This window comes from Sebastes umbrosus, chromosome 19, assembly GCF_015220745.1.
Source record: "Sebastes umbrosus isolate fSebUmb1 chromosome 19, fSebUmb1.pri, whole genome shotgun sequence".
Classification (NCBI taxonomy): domain Eukaryota; kingdom Metazoa; phylum Chordata; class Actinopteri; order Perciformes; family Sebastidae; genus Sebastes; species Sebastes umbrosus.
The window spans coordinates 19,249,109-19,272,835 of record NC_051287.1 but is presented as its reverse complement, the minus strand read 5'-3'; the positions used below and the strand labels follow the sequence as shown (position 1 = coordinate 19,272,835).

Below are 23,727 nucleotides of genomic sequence, written 5' to 3'. Positions count from 1 at the left end.
GGCCAAGATAAACACAGGCCAACCCAGAAGGAGCTGCAACACCACACACACACACACACACACACACACACATATGTATGAATGTTACTCACACACATATGTACAAATGCACAAACATACAAACACTTAAAACTGTGAGGAGCACTTTATATTCATCATACTGTTACACACACACATCTAATACAAACACGCCCATGCACGCACAAACGCCTGCAGACAAATAAACAGTGTACTTTAAGGCTCCCAAAACCACAACTTCTTGAGTGTTAAGCTGTGTGACAACAGCCTGAGCTGTCATTTAGACATCTCGTTTCATCACACACTTCACATTACTCCATTTGGTGAGATACCGCAGAGTAAACACGCGGCGAAAAGAAATGGGTTGGAGTTTTATTTTTAAATCCGAGGCATGAGCAGAGTTAGTCGAGCGCTCAGCAAAATCCCTCTTAATGAAACTTTTTCTTTGTAAGTATCATAAAAGACAAATATGCCAGCTGCGTCCTGTAGATGTAATCAAAACTCATACATGGGTGGGAAGATATTTGTTACTAGTGTTAGTTGCTTGCATCTGCATGCACATGTGTCAGTGTGTTTCCCCGTTTGTCCGTGAGCGTGTGACTGAGCTTCATTAGCGTGCTGTGAAGCGAGAGCTCTCCTGCTCCGTCTTGTCTTTTTGACCAACTAACACCTTGAGTGAAACCTTTAAAAATGTGCTAAATGTTATCTTAAGAGCCGCATTGAGAGGCAGTTTGGCAAAACTGCAGCGTGAAAGAGCGGCTGTGAAGCGTGTCTGGCTGGAATGCAAAACACAAGTTGTGGTCATCACTCTGTCACCACACAGATACAGGCTTTGAGGGTTGATGTGTGTAATTTTGTTTCTGGTAAATTTAACTTAATCCCAATTGTTAGGTAAATGTGTTATTGGTGTAAAACAGGATTATTGATAAAGAACATCCATCCTCAACAAAGATTAAGTTAGGTTATTTAAAACAGCTATAATCTATATTTTTTATAATAAGAGTGGATCAAATGACTAGGTATAATATGACAGGGGTTACTCGTAGTGCCCCTCGCACAGTTATAACCCAAATCTGCTATTCCCCTAAACTCTACAGAGCTTTATCGCATCTTTCAGCTTTCTGCTTTGGTTTGCCTGCCCCAACTTTACTCTTTTGGTTCACTCTCAGCGCTCCCGTCAACCTTGTTTACAGCCCCAGCAGAAAAAGCCCTAAAAGAGGACTGTACACTACCTGCCTAGTGCCAAATGGTGGACAGACAGAAGTTAGTGGCATGCTAGTAAACATAGTTGAGCATTTAGTAGCCAAAGAGACACATATTTCTCTCAGGAGTTGGTGGAGACCAAAAACAGAGCTAATAGGAAAGTGAATACTGGATTTACATTCATTGGGAGGCCAGAAGCACGACTCCAAATGAATGCGAATGTGGCTCCATATCTGCTGGATATGTAACTCTGCTAACAACTTTGCCATATCGACGTAAAAGGTGATACGTCAGTGTTGTTGTTTCCCACTTTCCCGATTTCCAGATAGTGGTGCAGCAAAATTCATTTGCACATCCTCACAAAACAGGTGGTGGTGGTGGTCTCACTCTGCCTGCACGGCTCTTCTCATAAAACACAAAGATTAAAAACAACAACGTCTGCCGCATAAGTGAGCACATGTGCATGTGTGAGTGTGTTTACCCTTTTGAAGATCTCAGATTATTAGTCTCTATGAGTGGTGGTGGTGGTCGTGGATGCAGTGGTGGTACTTGTGGCTTGTGGGTGTGTGTGTTTTATACATAGAGCAACCTGCATGGCAGTTCAAAGCCACCCCCGTGCAGTACGAGGGGATTAGAGGAGACATGAAAGCAGCACTCAACGACATGTAAGATCACAGAGCCAAATGGCGAGGAAGGCGCACCAACATAAACAAATCAAACACACCTACATTTTGTCAAATCAAGTGCACCCACATGTTCTTACGGGTAAGTGGTTCTTAATGGCATGGATGGAACCGGAGTCTGAAGAGAAGTATACTGTAGTGTTACTGAAACTAAAGTAGTGCATTGGTCGTGTTATTCCACAAAATGTAATCAACGGAAATTGTCAGACTGCACTTGATCTATTTATCTATCTTTATTTAAATAGATGCATTCATTGCAAATTTGCTTGGGGAATCCCAGCTGATAAAAACTGACTGTTGGAACATAGAAATTTGTTTTATGTCTCCTTGAACTCACGGATGAATTAATGGAAAAGAAAAAAAAAAAGTTATGACTGCTGATGCTCATCACCACTTCAAACATACACTTTATTATGTCGAACCTGACGCCGAACAATGGGAATATTGACAGTCGTGTGTTATGAACAAGCCGGGTTGTTTGAGTATTTTAGCGCGGCCGGGCTCCCAGGCGGGCTGTAGCTTTGTGAAAGCGCTGTATTGTATTTCTTTCCTGTGCCAGAGCCCGTTTCCTGTGGCGGTGCCGTGTCAAACGATGACCCTCTGCTTCCTGCAAGTCGCATGGAGACGGGTCTGCCACGAGCCCCGGGGCCTCACCGCCAGCCACTGGACAACCTCTGAGACCCCACTCCGTCTGTCTGTCTGCTTTCAAGTCATTACCCACCTTGCCCTTTTCACTTTTTCCGAGCCCCGTCTCTTATTTCAATTAATTCTTTACCTCCCTTTAACTCTTTGCTTCTTTTATTTTACGTCCCTTCATCCCCCTTCCATCTACTTAAATATTTTCTTATTTGCTACCTCACGTCTGTCCTCGCCCCACTCCTCCTCCATGTTTCCCTCTGTCCACACCTCCTTTCCTCTCTGCATCCCTTCTTCCCTCCTCCCTTTGTCCCACTGTCCAGGTCAGAAGAGGGTCTGTCAGGCGTTTTCCTGTACAAGCCGCAGGTCCAGACCACACCTTGTGAGGGGATTTCTGCAACGAGGAGACGTGCACGCTCACGTCTGCATACAGACATACACGGAGCTACTGTACACACTGAGAATACACGGTTGTTTTTGGCAATAAGCTGTGACTCTGTTGAAACGCTGTCTGTAGGATAAAAAGGAACTTGTGGGAAAAAATGTTGAAAACACATTCAACGGGACTTATATCAATGCTCCATCTAGAATAAGCAAAAACAAAAAAAGCTGTATTTTTATTCTGAATAAAATGACCATCAGCGGGTAGCTGTCGACCTCTCTGACTGATAAGTCAAGTCTGTGTTTTTGTGCACTGAAACAAGACGTTTTTACGTCATAATGCAAACACCCTAGGGCCACATCTCTACGTTTAAGTATGAGAAAGCTGTCAAATCACGCATTACTACTGGTCCCCAAAGAAATCAACCACATGGCACACGGGTTAAAGACTCAACCTGCCTGACGTTTGTAGTGGAGCAAATCAAATCACAACTGCTGTGTAGTTTTCAAACAGCTGATGGGTGTGTTGAAACTAAATCTGAGCTTTTATGGAAACTTATACTTCAACTTTGATCTTGGACAATGTCCCGGTGGTACGTGAGTGCATGTGTGTATGTATGTGTGTGTGTGTGTGTGCATTGGCACAGTCCACTATGTTGCGGCATGTCTTTGAATTGGCTTCTCACCTCCTTCGATTCAAGGTCACGAGTACACACGCGTGCCGGCAGCAATAACACACTTTACTGTGGATCTCCCGAAGTGACTCCCGTAGTCTTCTTCCATTCCGGGTCAGAGGCAGGAAGTGAGCTGGGAGGAAAAGGAGGAAGCCGAAGCAGCTCTCTCTGGCTGCAGGTAGTGACCCTGAACCTTGACCTCCAACCTCACCCTCCATCAGTCCTGACAATTCGCACTCTGACAAAACACAGATGTGCAAACACGGCGGTGTTGCCTGCAATTTGCAGATATCGGAGGAACTGTGTCTGGCAGCATGAAGCCTCTAAATAGCTGAACTTTCTGACGTTAGGAAATGGAGAAATCTTTTTATTCTGTTTTAAGGCAGCGGAGTCTTTCAATGAAAACATTAAAATCAGGAATTATAATTTATATTTTTTATTATTTGACAACAATAACAGCATGTTGCATTTGTTCACTCATTACATTTACAGAAAAGGTCAGGAAAGCTGTATGGATTCATGGATTTGTTCACACAATCATCCTTCCCTTCCTTTTATCAAACTGTTTGACGACACTGGAGGTACCGCTGATGAAGAGACTGTTAGAGCATGTGCCCTGTCCAAAAACAAACTCACAGTCCTTACACAGTTGAAAGGTGTCAAAACCAGCTAGATGTTTTTGGACAGAGCACATGGCTTTTGGAAGATGACAGACTTTCTGGAGCTGCCTCACCAGCTCCAGAAGAATAACCTGCTGCCATGTTTGGAAGGCTCCAGTTTACCCTCGATGGCTGGGTTGGCCTCGGGACGTGGTCTAGAATGGTAGGGGTTCTCAGGGAGGGCCCGCTCGGTCGCCACTTTGGTCACCTACGAAAGAAAAGGAACATGCGCGCCATGAATTGTCAGACATACATATTGTGCAAACGTGTAAACACATTGCAATAACAGTGTTCTGCTAGGACGTTATTGGTGGGTTGCTCAGTTTTAGTGATTGAGTGTTTTAAAGGCCTTGATTCTTCTTGACATTGTGATTAATACAACTGAATTGAAACACAACAAATACCTTGAGTTATATATTATTGTACAACATGTGTATAGAGCCAATATCTCACTAACCAGTGACATTTACAATGATTGAAGTCTGGTAAAACCTGTGAGATCTAATAATTGAGGAATGAGCAAACAGACCTTTTTTCTGCTGAATCCTTGTCCATATCCTCTTCAAGCTCTTCCCTCAAATCATGATTTACATCCTCTCGGCTCTTCTTTATCCACCTCATTCCTCATCCTCTCCCTTGCACTTTCTTTATGACTTCTGGGTCAAGTCTGTCTTTCCTTTTCCTGACATGCTTTTGTCTTTCTCCAAGACTGGATATCTCTGAACCTGAATAGGTAACTCTTTCTCAACCTTTTTCCAAATTTACTCCCACCATCTCAAGAACAAGTCTTTCCATGTTATATACTGTAGCTGAGCAACAAGAGAAACTCATCCAAAGAGTGGGCAGTCAAACTGGACATTTTTCATAGTGATCTCAAGTCAGATTTCTGATCTTTTGTTTCCCTACTCATGTGATTTGATTCCATGAACAACAGCTCTGCTTGGTAAGTGCAAAATGGCCAGAAGGTTGATTACAGCCATTCACCGATTCCCAGGTTTGTCCAAGTGTCTTTTCAAAGACTACACAAATAAATGTCCAAAAAGCTGTTGTCAAGATCAGCTTTTGGTCTTGTTTTTTGCTGCTACCTAATTAGTGCTTGCCAGCGTGTTATGCAAGCCCCCTTAAAAATGGCAATTTTATGAAAAGAAAAACCAAAGCAACATAAAATGCATGATTTGCCTGCTCAGAACTGTAGCTGAATGAGACCACTACGCAGATGCAATCAGAGCCTCTTGCACAGCCCATAATCAGCCAGAATAGAGCCCATCAACCAAGCTGCTCGCATTGTGAATGCAGTCAATCCCTCATAAGACTCACCTTAGACAGGTCTCCCAGATCGGGTCTCTGCCACCCCAGCTTATCAAGGACGCAGCTGTCGAAGGCTTGCTGCTGCTTACGGCACTGGCGCAGTTCCAACAGGTTTGAATAATCCAGACAGGTCCAGTACTCCGTGAAGGACTCGGCACAATTTCCCTTGATTTGCCTAGGAGGAAGAGTGCAAACAGAGATTTGAAGGCAGAATCACATATGCAAGAGTAAAATTAAAATAGTCCACAAAACTCAGTTGGTTCCTATGTACACTCCAACCACGTCAGGAACTTTTATTAAATTGTTGCTTTATGACTTCCAACTACTCAAAAGATTTCCAAGGTTTCCATAACAAGAACTTTCTGAACTGGTCATGTGAATAAAGTGCCCCGAAAGGTGGCTGGCAGTTGCCAGAAGCACCTAAGAATCAAACCAGGTCCCGGGTGCAATTACAGCTTTTCTTAAATCTTTCCTCATTATAATAATTAAAGGTATTGCTCTTTCACAGTAACTCTCAGTTGGAGTGTCGGCTGTTTTTTTCGGCTATAGAATTAGAGGTCATGTGTTTTTTGAGAACCAGAAACAATCTGTTTCACACAAAAGCACCTTAGTTGCTGCATGGGCATCAGGGTATAACCAAAGCTCAGTCTCACACTTTCAGTAAACACAGACACAGCAGTTAAGAGTGAAAAACCCCAGACCACTTCCCCAAATAGCCCCCAAGGGCAGTTTTATAGACACAATAAGCTCAGTACTTCACTTATTCCTGTTTTAAAATTAACAACCCTTTTTTCTACAGGTCATTGTTTTAAAAAAATACACAGAGAAATTACATAAAGATGTTTTCAACATACTTTAGTCACCACTCGTTGATTTATTCTTATTTATTTCAAGATAACACGCATTTATTGAGAGTCTCTCTCTTAATCAATAGCCAAAAAACGCAGGCAAAACAATCATTAATAGATTTTTATGAAATGAAAATAAGATAGTTAAAAAGCTTTGACGGAATAAATACTGACTCGATAAGAGGATGCAAAAGCTGTAAGATTAGTACTATGACACAGTACACTTACACATTGGGAAACACATTTTGAGACATCTGACAACATCCCAGGAAAGTTGTGAGCAAAAATCTGTTGTGGGTATTTATACTTTCTAAAAAATCCAGTTTTGTCATTGCATGAAGCAGAAACTCACCTTAAAAAGCACAAGAGATGTCCTTTACGATCATACCCTCATACAATAAGTTTGATTCTACCTATATTCTCGACTGTACCCTACTGTGCAGAGTTTTATTTTTGTGTTTGTGTGTGAAAAAGGCCTTTTCCTTCATTTTACTGTTGTTTTTTGGGGCTTTTCTCTTGTGTTCACATTCATAAAAACAAATTAATTACTCTTTCCCTCCATTGAGATACACTTTGGAATATTAATGACACCATATGCACCATTTCTCAACCAGAATTTCTTAAAAGTCAGAAGACATCTCATTCAGCTACAACATCTCACCACTGAAAGCTGGGGGAGGCGGTTTATTTTTGGCATTATTGGGCAAAAAATCCATAACCTTTCAGCATATTGTAATTCAAGTGGTACCCCAGGGTAGGCAGTTTTCTGCTCCTGAATTATTTGGAAATAAAACCCTGCTTCTGCAGCTCTCCTCTCTCCCCTCTCTGTCCTAAGACCCATCCACTAGACGAGCATGGGCATATGCATATGCGTCATACAGTAACCAGTACGAGTACAAGTCATTCATTTTAAATGAATGTGATCCCAATGCTGTTATAGCGGCAATTCTATGAGAACATACCCTGTTGTTTTCTTTGCAGAGTTGTGATCCTGTAAAGCCCTTTGAGATGACATACTGTGATTTTGAGGCCCTGGCAAGCTAAATTATTGGCAAATTGTTTCAGAGAAGGAGAGAAAATGTTTCTAATAATTTTGCCTTTTGCTAACATTAGGCACTGCTCCGCAGCAGCGAGCAGAAGGCTATTAGCTAACAATTAACATTTTCTCTCCATCTCGGAAACACTTCGCCGATATTGTCAGACTCTCTTCTTGATAAGTCCGTCTTGCTTTTATGGGTTGCTTTGCAGTGTAGACAGTTGTTGCTAATGCTGGAAGAGCAACTTTTCCTGCAGGATATTCTGACGTTAAATCAGTCTTTCACCATCTTAAAGGACGTGCATGCACGTCTGCATATGCAGCCTTTAGAAACACTCTCTCTGAAATTACCTGTGATTGGCCAAAGTCTCCCGTCACAGGCTTTTTAAAGCCTGAAAACAGAGCCATGAGGAGGTGCGGTAGTCTAGTTTTCTCTCAGAGCACTTGAATTACAATATACTGAAAGGTCACTGTGGAATTTTTGCCCAATGATGCCAAAAATGTACTGCCTACCCCCACTTTAAGGTTCAGTGCACTTAGTAGAAACAGTGCATGGGAATTCATGGAGGACTAATGACTTATAAACATCTGTCCTTAGGTTGGACCAGAATTAAAAAGTTATTTTAAACCTCACTCTCCTCTTGTTTTTCTGTAAAATCGGGTCGTTCACCTCCATCCCAGATGGGGCACTGGAACTTAATTTTCACCAATGTTTTCTCTCCTGCCCTTACATCACTAGCGTTAAATTGCAAACCATTCTGCTTGGCCAGGGGAGACTGGCATCTCTATCCCACTTCCGCTAAAAGCCAAAGGAATGGAAAGCTTATTAGCAGGACAAGTTACAGGATAGGAAACTGTGTAAACTTAACAACTGTAACCCCTGGAAGAAAAACTTTATGTATTTGCAACCTCAGAGCACATTTTCTACCCACATGTCCATCACAGAGGAAGAAAGGCAAAAACCCTTGACCGCAAACCTCCTTTGACCAAGGTTTCAAAAAGACTCGCAAACTCTGCACCCACCAGCCGGCTCCAGAGTTCAGCCACATCTTCACTCACTCACTCACTGACCACAAGTTTTGCAGATGACACCACTGTGGCAGCCCCCAAAATTGTATATATTCTGTGTAATCACTAGTTTTCTAGTCTATTCACTGTTGCCCTGATTATTATTAATTATTTTTTTGTACTGAATCTCTAGAAAAAACCCTCAATGTGTAAACCTTCTTGAACGACTGTTTCAGACTTTGTGTCATTGTGTACTCTGAGTATTTGGCACCAAAAAAATTGACAACTCTGGGTGTGAGTTACCTGAAGAAGTTGAGGGCACACTCGTTGACTTTCCTCCCTTCTTCTAGACACTTTCTGGGGTCCTTCTCCTCCCAGCGGCAGAGCATGAACTCCTTGTTGGGTTTGTCACACTGGGAGCCATAATGGTGGGCAGCAGCCTTCAGTACTGCTGAGGACACATTGACCTGGACAGAAACAGGGACAGACACATGGAAAACAATGAGTCCGGGTGAAATTATCATTCATTACCATATAGCTGATGCATTAAGACATCTTTTGAGGTACAGGATTATTCCTGGTTATCCTGACACTTGTTGATTGGTGACCTCATTAAAAGAGCTGAAAAAATGTGTTTAATCAAATATTGCAGATCAATTTAATATTCATCCAGTCATGGACAGACACAATCTGTAAATGTGTAGCCTAACTGCTAGGCTAGCTCCATTAGTGAAAAGTAGACCTTCACAAACTCCTAAATTGTCGTATTCAGCCTGCACGTTGTATATTATTTACTAAACTTGCGTATAAAAACAAAAAACAATGAAAATAGTCTTTGTGATGTAAGAGGCAGCTATCAGGTCTGAACTATTTCTTGGAGGACAAGCATGTATTCTTCTATCCAGCATCTCTTTAAATTATCTCCAACTACAGGGGTGATGCCAGGTGTGCGGATTGTGTTGATCTCCTAATTTCTAGCATGGGTCATCACACCAGTTGTCAAAATGACAAATTCACCCCTTTAACGTGGGTCTTCTTTTTTGGATTTGTATTTGATCCCCCAACAGATAAGCACACAAAAATGTACATGTTATACAATCAAAAATAATGCCATTTTCATGATTGCAAATGATATTGTTGACATTGACGTGAAAATGTTGTTATGCGTCCACATTTAGCAAAATTACTGAATATAAATGCTTATTTTTCATTCCCAATAACAGTTTCATTCTTCAGACGAACATGCACACACACATACGCAAAATGTATAAGTTCACCCAAAAGACATATTTTTCCACTTTCCCCTTGACAGTTTTGGTTTAATCTGCTGAGGTTTTGAGATATCCATCTCTAAGTTTTCAGGATTTCAGGACCGAACTGATGGAAATAGTTTACAAAATTCATACTGTACCTTAAGCAAATTCTAGTATCAAACACAATATTGAGAAGTGTATTTCATGAAATCTAACTATCTTTATAAGAAAATAAAAACATGAGGTGCTTGGCAATATATTAACCATTTATACTTCATTAATTAATTACCAAAAAAACATTTATCAAACTACTGAATTCAAGAGAAACTTGTACCTGTTGTACTTGTACATATTGTTTATTAGATCCCTGATGCTGACATATTAGTGTTGGAAAGACATAAGCTGCTGCCAACTAACACCTGACTTCCAAGGACAAGTTCAATGTGTCACATAGCACTGCTGCTGATATTAACAGGCCAGAGATTTGTTTTGGGGCAGCCATTGTTAAAGTTACTGTCACCATAGGGGTAAATTGAAAAGGTAATGCGAACTATGACGAGTGCGATACAACGTTAAGCCAATGACTTCCTGCATATTATGGTTCCTCTAATGCTATTTAATGTTACCAAGGTGGACATCATAAAACACAGCAACATTCACCAGCTTTAGTTGCATTCAGAAATATTTGCTGGTGGGCTTATTATCAATTTGGTAAGGCAGGCAGGTTTTGCTGAGCATATCTTGAACTACTGCCTCAGTAGGTCCACAACTATTCTCAGGGACTCCTCCCACCCAGCTCATCACCTGTTTGACCTGCTGCCCTCTGGCAGGCGCTACAGGTCAATGAAAGCCCACACGAACAGTTTCTTTCCCTGGCCATACGGACACTGAACAAACAATAAATCTGTGCAATATTAATACACTGAATGTGAAATACATTTGTCTGTGCAATATATCCTTGATGCAATAGACACCTCAAGTGCAACTACCTTTGTTTACATTTTATTTATTTCATCTACCCTACCTATTTTACAAGTGCAATTACCTCTGTTTACATTACATCTATTTTTTACATTTAATACTTCTAGTGTAACACTTTTGTTTATATTTATTTATTACATCTACTTTATCTGTTTTACAAGTGCAATTACCTCTGTTTACATTACATCTATTTTTTATATTTTATACTTCTAGTGTAACACTTCTGTTTATATTTATTTATTGCATCTACTTTACCTGTTTTATTTGCTTTATAACTGTGTGTGTGTTTTACCTGTTATATGTTTTATCTGCCTCGTTTAGTCTTGTCAAGTATTTGTTTTAAAGCACTGACCAGAAGTGGCAACTGTGAATCTCGTTGTATTTAATACAATGACAATAAAGCTTTCTATTCTATTCTATTTTATTACATGTAGCCAGGGAATGAAATTAGCATCTGACACCTGCCAAATAACCGGGTAAATGTTGGCTGTGGCAGGTAAAAATGTCAGGTCACCTGCCACCATGGCAGATTTGGCAGTTTTCCTTATATTAAGAAATATTATTTTTAAAAAGCAATTCCTAAATTCTGTTTCCCAGGTGCTACCTTTTCTGTCACTCTCTTATTCCCTTTTCACTGTCTGTACAATATATCCTTGATGCAATTTACACCTCAAGGGCAACTACCTTTGTTTACATTTTATTTATTACATCTACCCTACCTATTTTACAAGTGCAATTACCTCTGTTTACATTACATCTATTTTTAATATTTTATACTTCTAGTGTAACACTTCTGTTTATATTTATTACATCTACTTTACCTGTTTTATTTGCTTTATAACTGTGTGTGTGTTTTACCTGTTATATGTTTTATCTGCCTCGTTTAGTCTTGTCAAGTATTTGTTTTAAAGCACTGACCAGAAGTGGCAACTGTGAATCTCGTTGTATTTAATACGATGACAAAAAAGCTTTCTATTCTATTCTATAACTGCAGCTAGCATTAGCTAGTTAGCTAGCAGCTAGTTAGCTTAGCATGTTCAGTCTTACTTTGATTTCCATTCAATCGTAACAATAACCTCATAACTCACCTCGTCCACGCTCAGCTCCTGCAGCGAGGGCACGTCCGGCGTTGTGGGCATGGCTGTGTGTCTGTGTACAATAAAACACACGCAGAGAATCACATGAAACACATTCAAGGTCCTCCTCGTCTGGTCTCCAGGACGACGAGGCCGCGAGGAAGAAGGTCAGTCTGGTTTAGTGCGACCTGCTGCTGCTGTCGGCTGCTGTCAGCTAGGGAGACGCGATCTGATGACGCTATCGAGAGAGCGCATGCGCACTTAAGGATCTGTAAAAAAAAATTGGATTAACTTTTGTTTATCTATTTTATTATTGTTATTTATCTTTATTTATTTGTTTTGCCGAGTTTAATATCAAAATTAAAATGTTAAAATGATAAAAAAAAATTATGCCTTTTTATTATATATTTTATATTAATAATTATGTATTTTATATTATTTATTATTATTATTATTATTAATATTAATAATAATAATAATAATATCTAAATTAAAATGTTAAAATTATAAAAATGTGACAAATGATTCATTTGCTCTTCATGCTGAACAGTTTTAGGCTGTTAGCCTCGCTTTGGCTCTTTGTTGCTACGTTGCCATGGTAACAATACACTTGCCATGGTAACGATACACTTGCCATGGTAACGATACACTTGGCAGCCTTGCCCAGTTGATGTTAAATCCACGGTTTTGTGTGCTTGTTTGTTTATTTTGAGAAGAAACGGTGCTACCATCAAGTCAGTGTTGTAATAATGGAGCTCATCGGAAGCAGCTACATAGGAGATATAAAAAATGGGTGGTAAGTGTTTGTTTCATAACATTAATGACATATATATATATATATACATTATTATGTGCTACCTATGTGTGTGTGACCATCTCATCTCTACCTCAGTATGCATGGAAAAGGAGAGTACACGTTTCCCACACAGACCAAGTATAAGGGAGAGATGAGAAATGGGATGTTCCATGGCAAAGGAGTGCTACACTTTACAAATGGGAGTAAATATGAGGCCATCTGGGAAAACGGCCTAGCTAAACAGGTGAGGAGTCGTGTGTGTGTGTGTGTGTGTCCCTGCATGCATGTCAGAATATATGCATCCACATGCATGACTGTGTGTTTCACATTGGTTATAGTTGATATTACATCTGGTCCCTTTTAGCAATCACTCACCATTATTGTCGCAGTTATTAGGTTTCTCTCCTTTTTTTTTCCTGCCTGAAGCTACAGTCCCTGATGTTCTGATGCAATCTTTCATGGGCTTTTGCCACAACAGCGATCACTCCAATTATTATCATCATTTCAGTTGCGGTTCATTTGAAATGATAGCAGCTCTGAACCATGACTAACCGTGGCCCGGACTACCCTGCACCTGCATCCATGGCAGCACCAAGAAAACCTATACTTCCATTCAAAACAGACCTAAACCATCCAATAAACTCAGAAATTCAAACTATCTGGTAGCTTATAGCTCACTCTGAAACTTGCACCTCTCCCATCAAACAATGCTTCTCAGCCTGGGAGGGGTTGAGGATCCCGCATGTATGTTTTTTTCTTTTTATTAACCAAATAAAACAAGCATTTTAAAGGGCTGTGATCCTAAAAGGTTGAGTTCCAATGTGTATATTAATCTAAAAGACACTTTATATTAGAAATGTTGTGGCCGGAGTGTAAATGTCACTACAACTGTTGGATCTAAACTTTATCAAATGTACTCCGATATAAAAGGGACAACAACCACTGACATACAGTTAACAGCAACCTCTAGTTATGTCTGATGCAAGTTAACAGAACTCTTTTTACTGGAGACATTTTGACACAAAATAGCAGGAAAAGCAAAGGTGTAATTGATAACATTAATTATGGACCACGGCCAGTACTGTGCATGCCGGCTCACTGATATGGGTTAATGGGACACTTTAGTGGAGCTGAAGCATCATTGGTGTTATAACTTACACCTGTGCTTCTCCTGCAATGACCAGTCTAAATGATCTGCAGTGAGAAGGGTCTATAGAGAAGACAATGCTAAATCTACACCAGTTGTCAAAATTACAAATTCACCCCTTTAACTTCTTTTTTTGAATTTGTATTTCCACTAAATAAGCACTTAAAAATGTACATGTTATACAGTCAGAATTAATGGCATTTTCATGATGGCAAATTATATTGTTGACATTGGAGTGAAAATGTTGCAATGTTTCCACATTTTGCAAAATTCCTGAACAATGCATGCTTATTTTTCATTCCCAATAACAGTTGTGTCATTCTTCAGAAAAACACACACATACACAAAGTGTTTCAGTTCACCCCAAAAGACATATTTTTCCACTTTTCCCTCATGGGATTTATCTATGCAGACAGTTTTGGTTTTATCTGCTGAGGTTTTGAGATATCCATCTCTAAGATTTCCGCCTTAACCCAAGGACAATAGAGGAAAATTTAAATTCTTTTGTGGTGCTTAAAAGCACCGAAAAGTGACATTTAAAAACCTCAACTTCAACTTATCTCTCCAGAAACCATGTCTGGTAGAATAACCCCCAGACCTTGCTTTCAATAGTTTTCACTGGAACTACTTTCTGCCAAACAAATAGCTCCAAGGAAACCTGCCAACAGTGAGGTCTGTGGATTATCTTGAGTAACATTGTTTCTGCTGTCGAGTTTTTTAAATGCATTTTTTTCACTTTGAGGAGCAAAAATGAAACTCCATTGTATGGAGGTGGTGGAAGATGTGAATATCTCAAAATTTTGGCACATAAAATTGGAACTCCATCGCCAGAAACCACTAGAGGTTTGTGTGAATTGACCCATTAAAATGTATGACTGAAGAATGAGGATGATTTCACTATTGTGCTTCCTCACAAGGGGTCATTTACCTTTGCTGATGGTCTGGAGTACAAGGAGAAGGACTGGGACTACTGTAATGGTTACGACAGGCGCTTCCACAGTGAGCGTTGCAACGGACTCAGACCTGCAGGTTGGAATTCATTTATTTGCTCACTCTGTCTTAGTAGTTGTAAACCACTGTAAGATCGCCGTTCAGTACAAAACAACCGTTTTGTTCATACAGGAGAATCTCAGCTGACTAATCTGCATCCGCCACGCATCATTCCTGATGGATGCTACGACTGTGGAGATGGTTTTTATGACCCCAATACCAGAATCGTCACATCCTACACTGGCAGATTCCTCAGGAATGCAGGTGAGACAGAAAATGTCCTGTTATTTCCACTTTTGTAGCCCTGTGACACCAAACATGACTGGAATATTAGGAGATGTGTCTTCTAACAATGTTCATGTAACTCCTTACTTTGATTCGTAATAATAACAATCCTTTGCTACTAAATAATGGATACCTGCACTATGTATTTAATGTGAGGTGAACAAAAGTACAACAATCCAGATATGAAACTCAACATCTCCATCATAATCAAAATCATACCTCTTTTTCTCACTGCTCCTTTGCACTAGTTTGTGCACATTTTTTTTCCCACTAATTTGAGGCCAAATTGGCTCCATCTGAGTGTTGAGTAATATCCAGACATCTTAGCCTGTTGTGCCAAAGCAAATGAGAAAGATGAAAGTCAAGAGCATACACGAATTTCCATTTCAAATTAAGTACACACAGTTTTATGTCCAAAGAAGCCCCTTCTCAGTGATGGATTGCTGTGAAATAGTAACTTAAAGGAACCGCGTGTATCATTTCGGGGGGATCTATTAGCAGAAATGGAATATAATGTTCATAATTATATTTTCATTAGTGTATAATCAAACATAGAATCGTTGTGTTTTCGTTAGCTTAGAATGAGCTCTTCATATCTACATAGAGAGCGGGTCCTCTTCACGGAGTCCATATGTTGCTCCACCATGTTTCTACAGTAGCCCAGAATGGACCAACCAAACACTGGCTCTAGAGAGAGCCTTTCACGTTTTTTCATTACCTGAAGACCACCATAGTTCTCCGACACACACAACCGCCGTCTGACTTCCGTTGCTCCTAAAGTAGTGTTATTATGGTAAGGATGGCCTCTGAGCGCAGCGAACAGCATTACCGCGGTTTTGCACTCGGCGGCTCACGTTACCGCAGTCTTGGAAAGGGAGGAGTGAGCGGAGGGGTACTCAGTTGGTTGCAATCTGCAACCACACCACTAAATGTCGCCAAATCCTACACACTGTACCTTTAATAAAGCAGCACCACAACATTTCAGCAATCATATTGTCATTGATTTAACCAGAACCTAGTTTAGTTTGTGTGCTGTAGTATGCAAGGTTTTGTGTTCCAGTTATTGGTGTAGACTCCTCGTGTAAATGTCCCAATCATTGTTTGATATAGTTGAATTGCTCGAGGAAATAAATGCCCACTCAGGTCTATATCTCAGTAAGATTCAGGAGTTCAAAGCCATACAATCAGACAGATTAGTACTGAGGGAGCCAATGTTGCTGCCTTGTCATACAAGATAGTAGCTCCGTGTGAAATCATGTCTACTTTTCAACAACTCTACTTTCCTGAGAGCAGGCCACAGAAAAGGCCTTTCTGAAAATACTTTGAAACAACCAAAGCTCTTGTATTGAATTTGTCTCAGGCAGGACCCTTTGTCTTTGCCCATTTTTTTTTAAATAACTGCATCTCTGAAAGCATATGGCCATATGGGAAGGATTTGATAGCAATGAACCTATGGAGTGATGTTAAATGGATTATCCCTGGATTCTCTGATGGAAGATTATTGCTACAAGTCATCTGATAAGCATGCTTCTACAGGCTATAGCAAAACTTTTTTTTTCTCCTTTTGTTATTTGTCAAAAGTGGAAAATTCAAGACACATTTTTTCCACTGAACGGGTGCCCAGTTTTAGAGCTCCTGATTTGAAGTGAATGTGATCTGTCAGGTGTCCAGATAGGAATTCCCAAATCCTGACATCCTCTGCTCGTCATGTCTCCTATGATTTTACATCACTGGACAATGTTGTGAATTAGGTAGCGGCTTGTGAATGCGGTCTCTAAATACACAGCTTTTGGCTCACTGAAGTTTAGTCCAGTTTTATTGCTGTGCATCAACGGTGTTTGGCATTACCGTTTTTTATTGGACACGTGTTGCAACACAGCTTTAATCACAAGTACATGCATGGGGGTGTTGTACAATCATGCAGGGCTCTTGTAACTTTGCTTTTAATTACAGAAATGCAGCATTCAAATCAGACAATATTTTGGTATTCTTCCATGTTTGTCTGGATCCTCATCTGATGATTCTGACTCTTTTTAACTTTACAAATGTAGCAATGTCTCAAGATATGATCCTTGGCAGAAGTTAAGGTATCACTCACAAGCTCCCCGAGGTAGAAATGTATTTTTGGGGCGGAATATCTGTATTCAGATGAGCTACTACTTGCAACATAATACAGATCAGTTCCACGAGCACACATATCTCATTTACATTTGTGGAGAGACAGAAGGAAACAGAGGAGAAGATCCACATCCTCCTCGCCAGATGTTATCGGCGTGTGTAAGAATACAAAAATATGTTTTGCGATTCTTTCCATGATGCGGGTAGTTCATCATCGTTACAGCTCTGGTACTGATCAGTGGAGTGGCGGTGAGAGAGAGAGAACAAGAGGATTTTTTTTGGAAGTTGAGATGAAAAAAGAGAGGAACTGAACACTTTCCAACAATGCTCTGAGTAAAACAGGAACTATTTAATTGATGCGTGCCTGTTTGTGTGCAAGTGTGTGGAGGGATGTGTCGTGTGCTCTATATATCACATACACTACCTCTTGTCTTGGTATACAATCCTTGAGAAGAATGCTCCTGTATCCTGTATGGATTTATTTTTCAACCCCGGGAGGTGAAGGCACATTTGTCAGAGTGGGTGTGAAGACGGAATTTATTGCCTTGTGGCTTCCGCCCAGGATGAGGACTGCGGGGATGATGGGACACAGGGAGGACCCACCCTCCCAGAGGGGACGCTTGCTGCAGCAAGGAAAGAGGAAGGAGCTCCCTGTGTAGCCGTCACAGCTGGTGGATGTAGGACAAGGAAGACAAAACCTCATATCTAGAAAAGTTGCGTATGGAACTGGTTTAAACTGCAGATGATTCAAGTGTTAGCCCCCCTTTAACTGGACGTCGTTGCTAGGAAATATCTAAACTTTACTCGCTGGCCACAACTGACCTATCGCAAAATCCCGCCCTCCTTAGTTACTGTTGCTAACTTGGACAAACAGTCCCTCTTGGCATAGCGCCAGGCAGCAAAACAATAGGATCTGTAGCTAATAGTCCCCAAGAGGTTATAGATTATTTTTGGGAGTTGAACTGATTTCTTGTCATCGTGGAGCTGCCGTGCCGACTGCATGTATGGAGGGATGTGTTGAGAGTACTGGTATACACCGTGTAGGAATGGAGAATGATGGAGGGAATGGAAGAAGATGAGAGTAAGAGTGTCAGTTCCTCCCGTAACAGATGTGTCCAGAGGGTTCAAATGTAAGATGCAACAAACCTGAACACATCCATATTGATACAGTCGTGTCTAGAAGGCAACTTGCAAATTACAAAAACCCGCAAAAATGTGCAAAAACTCTTGTGACCTATGACCATTCAAGATCAATGCCTGACCTTAAACATCTCGCAAGACTTTCACAATTTGCATGTTACCTTCTAGACACGACCTACTGATCCTGTTTTTACATTACTTTTTACAATTACTTCAAAATTTAAGGCTCATTAGTCGTTGGGGTGGTGGTTTCCACATGTTGAAGTATTCTCGAGCAAGTCACTGAACCCCAAACCACTCTCCTACGTAGTCAGCTCGAATTAAAGCATTTGCTGAATGAATGTAGCGCAAACAATACTAACAATAATGGGATAGCTGATCCTCTTTATGGCCTGCTCAGCATGTTAAAACCCAATGTACATTGACAGACTTAAGTCCTGCAAAAACACACATCACAAATTTCACTTTACTCATTTTGTTGTGGGCAAGGACCAGGGAGCATTTACATGGATTAGAGGAGTCGTCACTGGGCGTTGACCAAAATTACTCTACGAGGAAATGGTGCAGTCTTTTTAAAGATGACAAGTGCCCTCCTTTACCGACACATGTAGCCACTGGGCTGACATTGGACGTTGCTTCCCATCTTTTTGTTTCTTCCTTAATAGTATGTTAAATTAATTTTCTGATTAGATTTAAGGAAAGACATGCCATTCACACACAGAATCATGCTTTATTTCATATCTACAATTCCAAGTTTCTTTTGGGTTTACAGCCACAGTCACATCACCATCATCATCCAAACCAGTATCTCAGTGATTGGGTTGAATGATGGACTCAGTGATTCTTCCTAGATTTTTATTAAAAATCTGTAAGAAAGTAGTCAGACGAGGAGTCAGACAGGTGATTTGAATGCAAAGACACCTCCTGCAATACACAGAAGACGGAATTGTGTCGGAGTGTGTGTGACTTTGCAGTGTGTGTGTGTCAGTAACGAGTGATTGCAGGTGGTGAAAGATGACCTTTCAGGGAAAAGTCACAGACTTTGTTTCTGGCTGATGTTCTTCCCAACCTTCTTCATGAGCGTCCAACTGCTATTTTGACACCACAGCACTTAGTCATTTGGTATTATTACACTGCAGTTTTACATCTCTTCAGTTCATCTCTCACTAGGAGGGTAAACCAGGGAGTCTGAAAAGAAAAATAAGACGACGACATGTCAGTGCACTGAAAATAGTTGTTAAGTAGCATATCAGTTGGCATAGAGGATGAGCTGGCAGACTTCAGTATATTTCAAAACACAAAACACTGCTTGCTAAGCAATTAATGATGTTCAGTGATTGAGATTTTAATTATTTTTTTACGTTTTTATTTCGACATGAGATCATTGCAACAAACATGTGCTTCCACCTCAGTGTCATAGTTTGCAGCCCCAGCTTAAATAAAGCCAACAGACTGCAACACAGTGAAACAATTACTGTTAAACCTGAAACACAAATCACAAAATCAACAAACAACTCTAAAAGACTATTTTTATCCGCTTCCGCCCTTGCATAAAAACTTCCAGAGACACTTAATTGTACTTAATTTGTCTTTGCTGATGAAGATTGTTACTTAAGTTTGAAGGTAGAATATAAAACATGACTCTATAAAAGTGTAATTAAAAAAGAACGAGTTACATAGGCCACATCTGCACAATCAAATCTCCACCACTGACTGATTGAGCGTGTTCTGCTATTAAAAATAAACACACACACGGCCAGTTGTGTGTATTCTCTCTTGGCAACCGGCAGCAACAGGCGGCGGTGGCATAGGAGGCGGCGGCAGCAGCTCCATGCAGCAGGGGCCATGTGTTGCCATATTGTTTGTAGCACTTTCCTGTTTCTGGAATAACCGCTTCCCTTTGAAACTCCGCACAGAAAGAGTTCCACACTGAAAACATTCCACTGCCAAGGAAAACACCTCTGGTGACCAAACCGCGGCCCCTCCCTTTGTCCCCGTCCAGCCGAGGTGTTTCACACAGACAGATAACATCAGCCGGGGCCCTTGGGAGTGGAACACATATCCTCAAACTCTCATTTTTCATACATCTTAGAGACAAAAACACCATAAAACAGGATTCACATGTTAAGCCTGTGAGCTGTGACTGATGGATTAATAATAATTTTGAAGATCAGCATCTCTCCTTCAAAGCTGGCAACCGGAAAACCGCCGCCGTTTTCTGTGATGTCATCGTCAAGACACAAAAGCAAAAGGGGCTGCTGTTCCGCTCGCAGTGAATTGGAGACAGATGACTTCTACGTGTGCATTCGAATGTTTATTTGAGCTTTCACATTTAGGTACGTTTGATTTCACTGTGGTGCCTCCACTTGGAAACCACAAAATGTGCTTATATTAGCACACGTGACCCCTATGTCACCGTGATGTCACAGAGTTTGACATCACAGAGTGTCATAGCTCTCCTGTTTCTGCTGTGAAACCCAGCAGAATGCAATCATCTCTTATGCAAATCACTACCAGAAAGCAGATTTTTGCTTTTGCTAATTACACCAGTGTCTGTCTTTGTGTGACTGTGTGTGTGTGTGTGTGTGTATGTGTGTGTGTGTGTTAATTCGCAGCCATTAGGCTGGAAGGAAACACTTTCCCCTCTGAGTGTATTTTAAGGATTAAGATAAACAGACTTTAACAAGGTGCCATTATCGCTTCCACACACTCTCTCTCCTGCAAAAAGGTTCGTCCTTGCAGGTTGTTACAGTCGAGATGGATATCAACTAAAAGACTGTTTAATAAACAAGTGTATTTAGGTGCAACATTTTTCCTGAAATTTACCTTACAACATTTGACATTATCATTACTTGAGCAAACCATATAGGCTGCTATGATTTATGTATTTCTGTTTTTATTAGTATAACTGCAATATCCCAATACATAGAAAGGATGAGAAGAGTCATTACCCTTACAAAAAAAAGACGTTTATTCAAGTGTGCTACTAGTATACCTCTTTTGAACTTAAAATTAGGGAGTATCTTTTCAGTTTACTTTTTATGTACTTATCAGAGATATACTTAAAATTATACTTAAGTATCCTTAGCCTATACTGATAAGTACAGAAAAGCCTAAGTGTACTTGGCAAGTATACAGAAAAGTCCAAGTATACTTAGCTTATACTGAAAAGTATACAGAAAAGTATAAGCACATTTGGCTAAGTACTATAAATTCACTTGAAGAAAACTTACAAGTATACTTGCAGTAAAAACTATTAAACAAGTAGTTTACTGAGAGTATTTAAAGTGTACTTTCATAAACTGAAAAGTGGGCTACAAGTAAATAACTAGTAAACTAACAGTATACCTATACGTTCACTTGTAGTATAGTTCATATTATAGTTGCAGTACAAAATACAACTTGGATGTAAACTAGTTGTGTACTCAGCGTTCACTACCCTTGAAGTATATTTAAAGTATACTTTTATAAATTAAAAAGTGGGCCAATTTAGTCCCAAGAAGTATCAAAGTAGTGCACTTACTACTAGTACATTGATATAAGTATACTTATTACTTAAATTAAACAGACTTTTCTGTATACTTGCCAAGTACACTTAGACTTTTCTGTAAACTAGTTGTGTACTCAACGTTTACTACTCTTACATTTAAAGTATATATATATTATATATTTTTATTATTGAAGTAGTACACTTACAAGTATAGTACTAGTACATTGATATTAATATACTTATTACAAAAAGTATACTTGGGAATATACTTGAACTAAGTTTACTTTGTAAAATAAACTTGAAGTATACTTTTTTTTTATAAGGGTAGATCTATAAGATTAATGCATTGCCTTACAAAAACTGGTAAACGTTTACTACTCTTACATTTAAAGTATATATATTTTTATATATTTTTATTATTGAAGTAGTACACTTACAAGTATACTACTAGTACATTGATATTAATATACTTATTACATAAAGTATACTTGGGAATATACTTGAACTAGTTTACTTTGTAAAATAAACTTTGAAGTATACTTCTTTTTTTTAAAGGGTAGATCTATAAGATTAATGTATTGCCTTACAAAAACTGGTAAATCACAAAAGTGTCCCGCTGTCCTCAGATTGCAGGGAATTACCTAAAACACACCAGAGCCACCTGTGCCCTCAAATAACCCAAAGGTACCAATTACATGTGACTTAAATCCCGAGATAAACGCTGCTATACAATCTCAAGAGGGGCAGAATTACAGCAAATATGAAAATGTCCCAATCTAATTCTCATTAAGGCAGGTTGTGGTTTGTGGCTAATTGAGGTCAGTAAACGCAACGGCAATAATTACCTTCTCCTGCGTCACAAAGAGTGTTTGCGTGGCAGCTGTCCGCGTGTCCGATGCGTTCAATGACCTCCCGATCAGAAACAGGTAGAAAAGGAGAAGACAGACGCAAGGAGAAAGACTTGAAGTGGCTGTTAGTATTGACGCCTGCGTCAATGCGCAATTACGCACAATCAGCCGGAGAGCTCTGCAGACCTGCTCTCCTCTCGCGCACAATGGAGCCCCGCGCGCAGCAGCAGTGGAACCTGCGGGGTGAGGCCCGCGCGCTGCTGCTCAAGTGCGTGCAGCTGCGGGCGCTTCCAGAGAAAAAAAGCTCACTTCCCCTGCAATTAGCTACTCATTTCAGTTGTAACAATGAAAAAACTGGTTTATTATCAGCTCCTCTGGCAGTCGTTTCGGTTTAAAAAAAAAAAAAAATTGGCGTCTATTTTTTTTGGGGTGGGTTATTATTTATTGGTGTCTGAAGTGGCTCTGAGAAGTTATTTTCTCCCCCTAATTGTCAGGTTTATCTTGATTTGACAGATTTAGCCCGAGACTTGAATGCCACTTCACTTGTTACAGCCTCACACACACACAAAATGACCTGTGGTTTAATTATTATGCAGGCTTACTGGTTATTAGAGGTTTGATTTAAACGATTTTACCTTTACACTTTTTGTCTCATTTAATCCTATAGGTCAAACGTTTAAAAACAATTTACTTTTACTACAGACTTTGTTTCCAATACTATTAAGATTACTATTAAAAAAAAAAAAATCGAGATAATTTCAAATTAAATCTTTTCAACAGATGACGAGGAACATGAGTGGATTGTGCGGACTTGTCGGAAAGCTTGGGATGAGGTTGTTCGCGTTGAGCCTGAGGATGAGTCTGTTTGACCCATTCCTGAGGAGACCAGCAACATCAACTGATATTTAAAAAAAAATAAAAAATGCTCTTTTTATTTTTATATATCCTTTTAAGACTATTGGACATTTCTTGATTTTTTGTTGTTGTTTAATGAATGAAAAGCAAAAAGTTTATATTGTATCTTTTTCTGTTATGATTAATTTTCTTTTTTTTTAAATCCTCCTTGTTGTTTATATTATAGGAGTTGTAGCCACTGCCTGTATTCATCTTCATTTCCATTTACTGTGAGTCTGAGAATGTATAAGCAAA

The 23,727-nt window shown here is 39.8% G+C and overlaps 2 protein-coding genes and 1 long non-coding RNA gene across 4 annotated transcripts; 1 reads left to right on the top strand and 2 right to left on the bottom strand.

The window, feature by feature from the left end:
- Positions 1-4,015: 4,015 nt before the first annotated feature.
- ndufa8 (NADH:ubiquinone oxidoreductase subunit A8) lies at positions 4,016-11,992 on the bottom strand. 2 transcript variants are annotated; one of them, XR_005204472.1, is made up of 5 exons: positions 11,777-11,992; positions 8,758-8,921; positions 5,572-5,737; positions 4,784-4,979; positions 4,326-4,462 (listed from the first exon to the last, which is right to left on the bottom strand). XR_005204472.1 is itself a non-coding variant. In XM_037753526.1 (4 exons), exons 1-4 carry the CDS (start codon positions 11,825-11,827, stop codon positions 4,325-4,327), a joined length of 519 nt encoding a protein of 172 aa, XP_037609454.1. In that variant the 5' UTR covers positions 11,828-11,987; the 3' UTR covers positions 4,016-4,324. The 2 variants fall into 2 exon arrangements, 1 of the variants encoding a protein (XP_037609454.1); XM_037753526.1 differs by lacking the exon at positions 4,784-4,979 and having other exon boundaries at positions 4,016-4,462; positions 11,777-11,987.
- Positions 11,993-12,393: 401 nt separating this feature from the next.
- On the top strand, positions 12,394-23,512 carry morn5 (MORN repeat containing 5). Its single transcript, XM_037752002.1, has 5 exons — positions 12,394-12,560; positions 12,657-12,804; positions 14,625-14,736; positions 14,830-14,961; positions 23,359-23,512. The coding sequence occupies exons 1-5, from the start codon at positions 12,514-12,516 to the stop codon at positions 23,445-23,447; spliced, it is 528 nt and encodes a 175-aa protein (XP_037607930.1). The 5' UTR covers positions 12,394-12,513; the 3' UTR covers positions 23,448-23,512.
- LOC119477845 lies at positions 18,951-23,352 on the bottom strand. The gene is made up of 2 exons (XR_005204328.1): positions 22,576-23,352; positions 18,951-19,428 (listed from the first exon to the last, which is right to left on the bottom strand). It is a non-coding gene; the product is annotated as an uncharacterized LOC119477845 (long non-coding RNA).
- Positions 23,513-23,727: the final 215 nt, after the last annotated feature.